General features: G+C 34.9%; 2 protein-coding genes across 2 annotated transcripts in view; one reads left to right on the top strand and one right to left on the bottom strand.

Moving 5' to 3' along the window:
* Positions 1-287: 287 nt before the first annotated feature.
* Positions 288-10,799, top strand: part of LOC125681889 (uncharacterized) — an 11,878-nt gene continuing 1,366 nt past the window's right edge. The window contains exons 1-23 of the mRNA XM_048922142.2: positions 288-465; positions 563-621; positions 776-962; positions 1,060-1,205; positions 1,353-1,494; positions 1,609-1,730; positions 2,094-2,307; positions 2,471-2,490; positions 2,596-2,736; positions 2,869-2,934; positions 3,787-3,862; positions 4,247-4,344; positions 5,742-5,842; positions 6,348-6,573; positions 6,687-6,760; positions 6,864-6,939; positions 7,168-7,296; positions 7,379-7,621; positions 7,800-7,980; positions 8,069-8,168; positions 8,244-8,518; positions 8,618-8,711; positions 9,440-9,488. Coding sequence (XP_048778099.2) covers positions 387-465; positions 563-621; positions 776-962; positions 1,060-1,205; positions 1,353-1,494; positions 1,609-1,730; positions 2,094-2,307; positions 2,471-2,490; positions 2,596-2,736; positions 2,869-2,934; positions 3,787-3,862; positions 4,247-4,344; positions 5,742-5,842; positions 6,348-6,573; positions 6,687-6,760; positions 6,864-6,939; positions 7,168-7,296; positions 7,379-7,621; positions 7,800-7,980; positions 8,069-8,168; positions 8,244-8,518; positions 8,618-8,711; positions 9,440-9,473 — 2,883 coding nt within the window. The 5' untranslated portion in view covers positions 288-386 and the 3' untranslated portion in view covers positions 9,474-9,488. The remainder of the gene's footprint in view (positions 466-562; positions 622-775; positions 963-1,059; positions 1,206-1,352; positions 1,495-1,608; positions 1,731-2,093; positions 2,308-2,470; positions 2,491-2,595; positions 2,737-2,868; positions 2,935-3,786; positions 3,863-4,246; positions 4,345-5,741; positions 5,843-6,347; positions 6,574-6,686; positions 6,761-6,863; positions 6,940-7,167; positions 7,297-7,378; positions 7,622-7,799; positions 7,981-8,068; positions 8,169-8,243; positions 8,519-8,617; positions 8,712-9,439; positions 9,489-10,799) is intronic.
* The window catches only part of LOC125679904 (uncharacterized), a 19,503-nt gene continuing 18,210 nt past the window's right edge, over positions 9,507-10,799 (bottom strand). The window contains exon 10 of the mRNA XM_048919353.2: positions 9,507-10,728. Coding sequence (XP_048775310.2) covers positions 10,449-10,728 — 280 coding nt within the window. The 3' untranslated portion in view covers positions 9,507-10,448. The remainder of the gene's footprint in view (positions 10,729-10,799) is intronic.

The raw sequence follows: 10,799 nt of genomic DNA, 5'->3' as shown, positions 1-10,799 counted from the left end.
GATGATCCTATTGTGTTTTGTAAAGTTTGGTCTATAAACTCAGAACAGGTAGGTTTTCATTTCAAAATGAAATGACAATTATTTAAAAATTTCTAAAATGTATTGAAAATATAAAAGTAGTACTTATTTTAAAAATATTATTCGTATATTGTTGGTTCATTTCCCACTAGGTCGGATCAATTTGAAAATTACGTTTCCCCTATTTTTCGTGACGGTTAAAAGATTTAAAGTAGGAAAACAATTCTTCCGGAAAATAAAAAAGACCTCTCATGTATAATTTTAGACAGTGTGGTGTTAAGACTGTTGAAATGCTGACAAGAAATTCTTCATCATTTAGAGAATCAGCTGAAAACTGGAGGCGACACAGCTAAGATTACAAACCGAAAATGTACCAGCTTTTTGATGACTATGGCATCATAAACAATGGAGATGTAATCAATGGTTTTACTGTTCAAAGTGTTAAATGTAAGGAAAACAAATTTCTTTATCCTCAAATAATACGTGATTTATTCATCTATTGATTTATTTTCTACCTAATTTACTGCTGCAATATTTATTTCAGACAGTCACAACCATCTTTGTCAACTTGGTGACCTGTACAAAGGCAATAACCATCTTTCTGTAAGTTGATTTGTATGTTATTACATTATATATTTCATAAATGTCGTAAATTTGCAAAAACCAAAAATCAGTTTTAGAAATATTGTCAGATGCCTCTAAATACAAGATTAACGACGGTAAGATTAAAAGAGAATGTCTTTTATTAAAATTACAGTTCGTCTGTGGAGCAGTTACTGAAATAAAAGAATATCTTATCAGGGGAGGAAACAATGAGACCTTCAACAACAACAACAACAACCGTGGACTCATTCTTAGTTTTGCTGATGATTGTGATATGGAACCCGAATCTTCGCTCTCAAAATGTTTTGAAATTGCATTTGAAAAAGTTCTGTTGTCAACAAGTAAGAATTATCATGATATAAACGAAAGAAATTAATCAACATAAAAAATACTAGTTTTCAACAAATGTGTTTGTTTAATAATTTGAATTCTCTGCAGACTCGATGGTTGTAACCAATGGTTTTTCGTCATATAATGGGCCAAAGTGGAGCAAAATTGTACAGAGAGTGAATAATAATCTTGTTTTGTCTAATGAATTACCAATACAGTGTATAGGAATAATCAACTGGAATGAAATAGTATGGGTAGGTTTCCACTCTACGGAGTTTGAATAATTCTCCGTGTATTTCTCATTTTTTGTGATTTTCTTTACTGGCCTTTTGATAAACATTTCAAGTATTTTATGCAAACCTTTGCAATAAGGAGTTGCACATACATGTATTTATATGCAGGGGCCAGGTGACTTTTCTGACTATTTGCGCACTTTGGACAGTGACCTTCACCATCTCTTCATATCACAACAATCAAACAGATCCAAGCAGCAGGAATATCATACCATGAACGATGTTGAAGACCTTCTTTCTCAAGAGAATGGTGAAGAATCTTCATTCAAATACTTAAAATTAAGAAACTGTGTATCCAAGGACTTTAGATTAATAATATATTAGTGGTGATGACAATATTGTTTAAAACAAATATTTATTACAGATGGTCTTTCTGACAAAGAGATAAGGTTGCCACGTGTACTGGTTGTTTACGGTGGGAAACTGCATGCACTGAGAAAAGTTATGAGTGCCCTGTTATCATCAACACCGGTTGTTGTCATTAAGGTATTTATAATTTGGTAAATTGCTGCCTCCAGGTCAGACCTGAAACATAATAATAGATATAGTTTATAGTGATTCAACGATCGATATCTTTCGGGTAGGTCCTTAAACACCGAGGTTCGGTGTCATAGTATTATTGTTGCTAGTACGACAAACATTTATAATCCAAATGTCACATGAAGTCCACACCATATATATATATATATATATATATATATATATATAGTACATGTTTGGCTTCGTATTCTTATCGGTGTGATATTCTTGCAGAACTTAAAACACCATGCATACAATTGTTTGGAAGTTCATTCAATCTTTTGTGGAATCATAATGTTTCGAATAATGCGTTTTTATATTTCGTTCTAGAACAGTGGAGGCGTAGCAGATATATTATGTCAGATGAAAAGCCAAGGAGACGAATCCAGAGTAGAGAAATATATACGATTCTTTGAAGAACAAGATGCTTCAGATGCTTACCAAATAATCGAGAAATTAAAAAAGAAGCGAAAGTTTATTGACAGTGTATTGGTGACCGAAGTGGAAGAGTTCGGTTCGAACGTATTCAGGGCGGCATTTATAGGTTTACTATTTCTCATTCGTTTGTTAAAGAAAAATCTACTGTTGCAAATATGTTATTGATAACTTATAGCGCACATACAAGATAAGTAATTATGATTATGTCATGTTTCATAACTTTATCAGTAATAAATTAAGTATGTGTAGGGTTTTTCTTTGAATTTCAGAAGAGTTCAAAGAAGGAAAGGTAGGATAAAACGCAGTTGGTACAAACAATCATACACTTTATCACATAATCTACGTTCCTGCATAGTCTCTTATCAAGATATGATGCTTTTATTTTATTTTTCAGAATGTTTTCACAACAAGAATGTGTGAAAATGTCTTAAGATCAGGAAGCCATATACTTCTTAGCATTTTGAAGCATCCTGATTTGTTCAAACACATGGATGGAAAACTGACAAAACGAATGCTTCTCTTCCTTTATAACCATGTATGAACAAATATTCATGATGCACTTTTTATAGGAATAAAATTAACGCATGTAATTGCAAATTATGTATTTTGAATTCCTGAACTAATCTCCACGTCATATGATTTCTTTTTATCTATTTCATCCACATAGATTCCAAGAGGGGCACAGATCCTGAGTTCATTGAAGCCAGGTGTTGGTATAGAAACATGCAACGAGGTAACAAAACCCGTTTATTTTTAAGCTTGGAGTTTAGGATTTTCCTTACAGATATTGCTGGTGCAGGGCATCTGTGACATTCAACATTTAGTGTTCAAATACATATGGTTTCTGGACGAATAAATTGATATTTAACAGTTCTGACACGCAGAAGACTTGCATCAATGTTAATATAATATCTGAAAACAAAATTGAACTCCAGATTTTATTTGAGCCTATATGATTTACAACAAATTCTTATTTACTTATTGGCGAATTTATGAACTGCTAACACGATACCATCAACGGTTTCTAAATAGCAATTGTATACACAATAAGTACATTTGTAGTTTGATTCAATCAAGGTCATAACCATTCGTGAAAAATGTATGGTGATAACTCCTATAAAGAAAGCAAAATTAAGATTAGGGCAAACAAGGACATCTGGACAGACCAGAGGTAGGATCAAGTCCCTTGAAGGAGCAAGTATCACACCCGACGTAAACCCTATATCTCGATCGGGTTAAAGAATTTGATTTTGGCTACGGATTATTCCCCTTACTTCACGTCAGGTATGACAGGGGATGCTTACATCTCCTAGACACCTGATACCACCTCTGGTATGCCCAAGGGTCCGTGTTTGCCCAATTCTTAATTATGTGTTTGTTATAGGATTCATGAGATTGATAACTGCTCGTTATCTTCACCTTTTCATACTAGTAACAAAAACACTAACGACATCAACAAAGATAAAATCATTGCATATTCATGAAAACCACCCAACGCTTCTAATATATTCGTTTTTCGCGTAGCAATACTCAGATGACCTTAATAGCCCAGAGTTCTAATGTTGGTGGGGTTTTTTTTACACAGGAGATGCACCAACTACAGGATATAGCCATGATTCTGAAGAACCAGCTGCAAATTAAAAAGAATTATTATAAACTGCGTAAGTTGATATATCTCTATCTCTTAATTAAAAAGGAAAAATTAAATGTTCAAAAATAGAAAGCTTATATAGTTATTGTAAATCCTGCAATATGATAGAGCAATACCATGTAAATATTGCAATATATCGCGATGCAAAATTGGTTGTAATACTAACACTAGCTCTTTGCACACATGTACGGAAATATTTTTTTATCCTTCATGACAATTTCCAAAAGGAATATCAACATGAATTAATCAAACATTGTCAAAGGAATTTGAATAATATTAGTTCGTTAATGTTGTTCTATCCTTCTCTTAAAGAGGGACATTGTGACCATTGCTTTTAATTTAGGATTTTTTGTTGTATCTTTTTTCAAACAATGCCAACCCTTCACTATCACAGCGGTTGAGGACAAAATGACATACCGAGATTTATTCGTGTGGTATTTGCTGACGGAACAAACACAGGTGGCTGTTCACGTGTGGATGCAATCCAATGTTGTGAGTTTTTAGCTCACCTGAGCTAAAATCTCAAGTGAGCTTTTCTGATCACCCGTATTCCGGCGTCCGTCTGTCTGTCCGTCCGTCGGTCTGTAAACTTTTAACATTTTTAACTTCTTCTCAAAAACCACTGCGCCAATTTCAACCAAAGTTGGCACAAAGCATTCTTAGGTAAAGGGAATTCTAAATTGTTAAAATAAAGGGCCAGGCCACCTTCCAAGGGGAGATAATCAAGAAAAGGTAAAAATAGGGTAGGGTCATTAAAAAATCTTCTTCTCAAGAACCACTGGGCTAGAAAAGATGAAATTTATAGATAAGCTTTATTAGGTAGTGCAAATTCTAAATTGTTAAAATCATGGCCCCCGGGGGTCGGATGGGGCCACAATAAGGGATCAAAGTTTTACATACAAATATATAGGAAAAATCTTTAAAAATCTTCTTCTCAAGAACCACTGAGCCAGAAAAGCTGAGATTTATATGAAAGCTTCCTGATATAGTGCAGATTCTAAATTGTTAAAATCCTGGCCCCCGGGGGTCAGATGGGGCCACGATAGGGGATCAAAGTTTTACATACAAATATATAGGAAAAATCTTTAAAAATCTTCTTTTCAAGAACCACTAAGCCAGAAAAGCTGATATTTACCTGAAAGCTTTCTGACATAGTGCAGATTCAAGTTTGTTCAAATCATGGCCCCTGGGGGTTGGATGGGGCTACAAGGGGGGATCAAAATTTTACATAAAAATATATAGGGACATTCTTTAAGAATCTTCTTCTCAAGAACCACTGAGCCAGAAAAGCTGATATTCACATGAACAGCTTCCTAACATAGAGCAGAGTTAAGTTTGTTCAAATCATGGCCCCCTGTTGTAGGATGGGTCCACAATAGGGGATCAAAGTTTTACATACAAATATATAGGAATTTTTTTTAAAAAAAAATCTTCTTCTCAAGAACCACTGAGCCAGAAAAGCTGATATTTACATGAAAGCTTTCTGATATAGTTCAGATTCAAGTTTGTTCAAATCATTGCCCCTGGGGGGTAGGATGGGGCCACAAGGGGGGGGGGTCAAAGTTTTACATACAAATATATAGGAAAAATCTTCAAATATCTTCTTCTCGTGAACCATTGGGCCAAAGAAGTTCACATTTACATGAAAGCTTTCTGACATAGTGTAGATTCAAGTTTGCAAAAACTATGGCCTCCAGCAGTAGGTTGGGGTCATAATAAGGACTACGGTTTTACATGCAAATATATATAGAAAGTCTTCTGATATGGACCAAGGTGACTCAGGTGAGCGATGTGGCCCATGGGCCTCTTGTTTCTTTTCTAATGGATATCAGTTTTACTCCTTGTTTTTATCTGCTCAAGGTGAAATGTATTGCATTACTTTTATTCAGTTGCCGATTTGGGATGCATTATTGTGCAGTTTTATTTTGGATGGCATGGAACATATCATTTATGGACAGAAAACCATATCACGTTTCAAACAAGCATCAAGGTATCAAATGTTAAGTTATCAATTGGAATGAAACAATGATGAAGTACAGATTTTAAAACATACCATACGATATAAATAGTGAAAATAACAGATAGATATATTGACCTTATCTGAATGTACAACAGAATACTAAAGATACGTATGGGTCCATGTTTCTTGTACTCTTATTTTTGTATTCAATATGGAATTCATGATATTATTCTTTCTTGGCATACTGATTTTGACTACGAATAACTCCGTTTACCTTATCAAGATATAGGACTCATGGTGGGTGTGACCGGTCGACAGGGCATGCTTACTCCTCCTAGGCACCTATTCCCACTTCTGGTGTATCCAGGGGTCCGTTTCTGCCCAACTCTATATTTTGTATTGCTTATAGGGGTTATGAGATTGATCACTGTCCGTTATCTTCACCTTTCGTTATCTACATGCATGGCGTCTGTTCATATAATTATATTTGAATGGTTTTTCCCTTTAATTTAACACTATTTTAATGTTTCTCTAGAGAGTACGTTAATCACGCTACAAGTATTCTTCATGAATGCTACATCAGCGAAACATATCCTGACGCCAAAGACATCGTCGAGCACGTTCTGATAGAAAAACCATATGAAATCTTTCAAAAGGCATACAATCGGAAAAAGGCCGTTTTTCTCCGTCACAAATCTGTCCAAGATATACTACGTAGACGTTGGTATGGAAAAGTGTTCTATGACAACCAAATGTTTGAGGTACATTACAATATTAGAGATGTGCTTCCTATGCATTCTTGAAGTGTGAAGAATGTACTTGAGAGATACATACTGTATATCGTAATAGGAGTCTGTACTGTATACTTTTCTAGGTGATGAAGATTGTACAAGCTGTCCTTTCCCTGATATTTCTTCCATTTGGATTACTCTTGTTACCATTTTTATCGTGGGTATTTTTTCCACCAATTACAAAAATATCTTGTTATTCTTGTAGATAGCAAGTATATTTCAAAACCAAAGAATTATGATTTTAATCAATTTGATTTCAGACTTTTCAGCGAAAAAAATACGCAGCAAATAATGGACAGATACAACACGGCATTCATTAAATGTTTCTATTTTAATGTAAGTAATGTGTATGTGAATGCATGTATACATCTAATTGCTTTGCATCTTTTATTGGTCAAAGGCAATAGATCAAGAATTCCGTTATTTTCCCTTAATTTGGTTTTTCGGATCGTTTGCTTTCAGTCCACAATTCATGTATACTATTAGTCACAAAAAATGTAGATAATAAGAAATAGTACGCATCAAGTTACAATATATATTTGTTTTGAGAAATTTGTTTATCAGGCATCTTACACAGCATTTATGTGTGCTCTGACTGTGACCGTTTCAACACGAGTCTCGATTCCTTTTTCATGGGCCGACTTGATGTTGTTAGTTTGGTCTGCCTGTTTTGCTCTGGATGAAGGAAGACAGGTAATTGCTTGACTATTTTTGTAATGATCACGAGTGTACGTCATCTATGTTTCAAAATAATGTTATCTATTTTCGTTTGAAGATTGTTGCAGCAGAAGGCACGGGGATGATAGAAAAATTTCGAAACTACATAAGCTGGCGAAATACGGTGGACCTTGCTAACATAATCCTGTTTTTCGTTGGCATGACTTTTAAATATTTCAGTGCCAGCAGTGTGGCTCGATTCATCTTAGTTGTCAATCTTTTATTGTTCTTTCTGCGAATTCTGGATTTGACTTCGATATCACAAAGACTTGGTGTTACATATGTAGTAATAAAAGCTCTGGTATGTACTTCCAAATCCTAATATGATTTTATTTACATGTAGATGACGCTAACTCTGGGGTTTACTTCAAATTTTCAGTCACATGTTGTATATATAACATTTCAAAGAGAAATTGAAAGATTTCCTTCGTATATCGATTATGAGTATCTTTGCTATTGTTTTTATTTTTGACTTTCAGATTGTGAAAGACCTGATTCCCTTTCTTTTTATCGTTTTCATTGTCTCTGTTGCATTTGGATTAGCGGATCTAGCCCTTCTTAATAAAAATATACAATTGAGTTGGACCCTAGCTGAACATGCTATCATGAAACAATATTGGATTTTACACGGTGACAACAGTGTTGACGACTTTGATATTGGTATGGGTGATTCAAAGTAGAAATATTTCACATATTAGATCGAACTCGAGCTGAGTTGGAAATTTGCACGATTTCATTTTCATTACAGAGAGTAGTACAATATCCGTCCGACTGGTGCCGTATCTTCGAGGACTGTCAGCGCTGCTTCTCTTTGTACTCCTTTTCAACATCCTCATTGCAATATTCACGTAAGAATTATATATCGCTATCAATCCTCAACTATCAAGAGATTGTCTTACATTAATATTTGTCTTAAATTGTAGAGAACGATACCAAAATATAATCACACAAAGCCAGATGCACTGGTTAAACAACTTCAAGGAACTTATTGCTGATTATGATGAGAAACCAATATTCCCCCCTCCTTTTGTAATGTTTTACGCGATACACGTGATGCTCTTCACTTTCCTTTGGTTTGTTACTATTCCACTACAAGCCTGTTCAAATCCCATTCACAAGTATTCCTCAGCGATTTCAAAGATATTTTGTGAATGCAAACATAGAAGACTAAAGCGAGGTCTGAAATATTTTGTGAAGTGTAAGTGATTTTTTTATTCGAAATTTCAATTTGATATGTATTTGATATTGTGTGATCTTTGTTTTTCTAATATAACAGTTGGTTGGTTCATTTGTTTAGTTTATCTGTCATCTGCTGTGAAGCACAGATCAGGATTTACTGCGGAGAGGGTACACGTGGTTCTCACAAACGTGAAGAAAAATTACATCCAAAGGTGACATACATGTACTCGAAGATCATATAATGCTCCGACTTATCCGCAATGATGTCTAGTTGTCGTATAGATTTTTATCGTGTGTAGTTTACGAACTCATATCAGTAGTATTTTAAAAAAGGAAATCCTTTTTATTGAAAACCTATTATAAAGAACTCTGTTAAATGGAATTGTAGGCTACAAGTAAGTGATATTCAATATTTCACTGTATGATTTTGCTGTTTGTATCAAATTTTATCATCTAGTAAAATATTTTCCAATTCGTGTAATCACATAATTATGTTTCCTATGAAGAGGTGAAGATACATGATTAAATGCCGAGTGTTTGGCAAAGGAACAATCACTACATGTACCTATGTTGACGTCTTAGCTTTGACGAGACCGTGGTGCATGTGGGGGTTGAACTCACGACCTCCCGGCTAGCGACCGCTCTACCTTTGATTTACCGCGACCGGTTTCTAAATAACAATGTTCAAGTTTTGTAGAATAATAACGTTCTAGTTATTGATAATAAACCGTATATGGATGATGCTATATATGACGTACTGGTATATATTATATGCCTACTAGTATGTACTGTTTTAATATGAGGAACATCTTTGAGTGGATGTAAGGGATCGCCATTATCACAACAAATGAATATATATATTGTGTGTATAGTAGTTGTCTCAAAGAATTTCTAGCAAGATCACATTTCATTGATACTACATTCTTTCATTGGTATACAGGTTGATGAAATCGGAATTGACAACAGAATACTGAAGAAGATTCAAAAAGGTAAATATAAGTTTGGAAAAATACATTGAGAGAAAACCTACGTTTGTTCACAATGATATTAAAATATGCATACACTCTATATACAGGCATTAGTGTCTTAAATGAAGATATATACATATATATAAACAATATATATAATAATATATAAATAACCCCTTGCTTGTTGTAAGAGGCGACTAAATGGTGGATGAGAATCCCGTGGGTATTCGGGTTAGAATAGGTCCTCAGTACCCCATGCTTGTCGTAGAAGGCGACGAAATGGGGCGGTTCTTCGGATGAGATCGCAAAAACCGAGGTCCCATGTCACAGCAGGTGTGACACGATAAGAATCCATATCTGCTCAAAGGCTATAAGCGCTGAGCATAGGCCTAAATTTTGCAGCCCTTCTCCGGCAGTGGTGATGTCTCCATATGAGTGAAATATTCTCGACAAGGACGTTAAACAATATTCAATCAATCAATCAATCTTAGGGTGAAACAACAAAAACCGAGGCTTCGTGTCACAGCAAGTGTGGTACGATAAAGATTCATCCCTGCTCAAAGACCGTAAGCAACGAGAAATATACTATTATATGAATACCCACTTCCAGCGCATAAGACCATTCGCTCTAGGCAAGAGACTCGTGACCTGTGGGTCTATTATATATATATATATATATATATGGAAAAATCGTTCGTAACGTTTGGAAATGAATCAAACTGATTGTGATTATAGTGTCGAAGTAAAACGTTTAAAACGAATTAATCTTGAACTATTACTGAAGGAATTTCTGCAAGTTGATCTGGAGTTTTTGATATTGTCCATAGAAATAATCTTACTGAAAAGACAATGATGTATGAATTCTAACACCTATTTCGGTACTCACATTCATGTAAATGTCCCTAACACACCAGTACTCACTCGCACCAATGTCAGTTCCAGTGAACTGTAATCTCGAATCAAATGACAAAAATGACGTCATCACTTTACATCTTCGTGTAGTCTGCTGAAATCATCATGTGACTTGTAGTCAATTTCATCGAAGTAAAATTTAGCCAGAGTTCCGTTCAATGATTTCATCTCGTCCTCTCGAAGACGATGTGTTTCATCCTCTTTAAAAGAACGGTTGTGGAATGATACATTGTCAGCAGATGTGGTGTTGTATGTTGCGAAAGGGCGCGGGATTTTGAATGAATATCGTCCACTGGATTGTCGCTCAAATGATATTTCTGATCCTGAGTCATTATTCATGTCGCCTGTTCTACACAATTGAAAAACGACAAAATGACAGAAAGGTTTGCTGCAGTACACATTATTTAACAGTTTGAAAAA

Source organism: Ostrea edulis, chromosome 2 (genome assembly GCF_947568905.1).
Source record: "Ostrea edulis chromosome 2, xbOstEdul1.1, whole genome shotgun sequence".
NCBI classification, from domain to species: Eukaryota; Metazoa; Mollusca; class Bivalvia; order Ostreida; family Ostreidae; genus Ostrea; species Ostrea edulis.
This window is presented reverse-complemented; position numbering and strand designations above follow the sequence as displayed.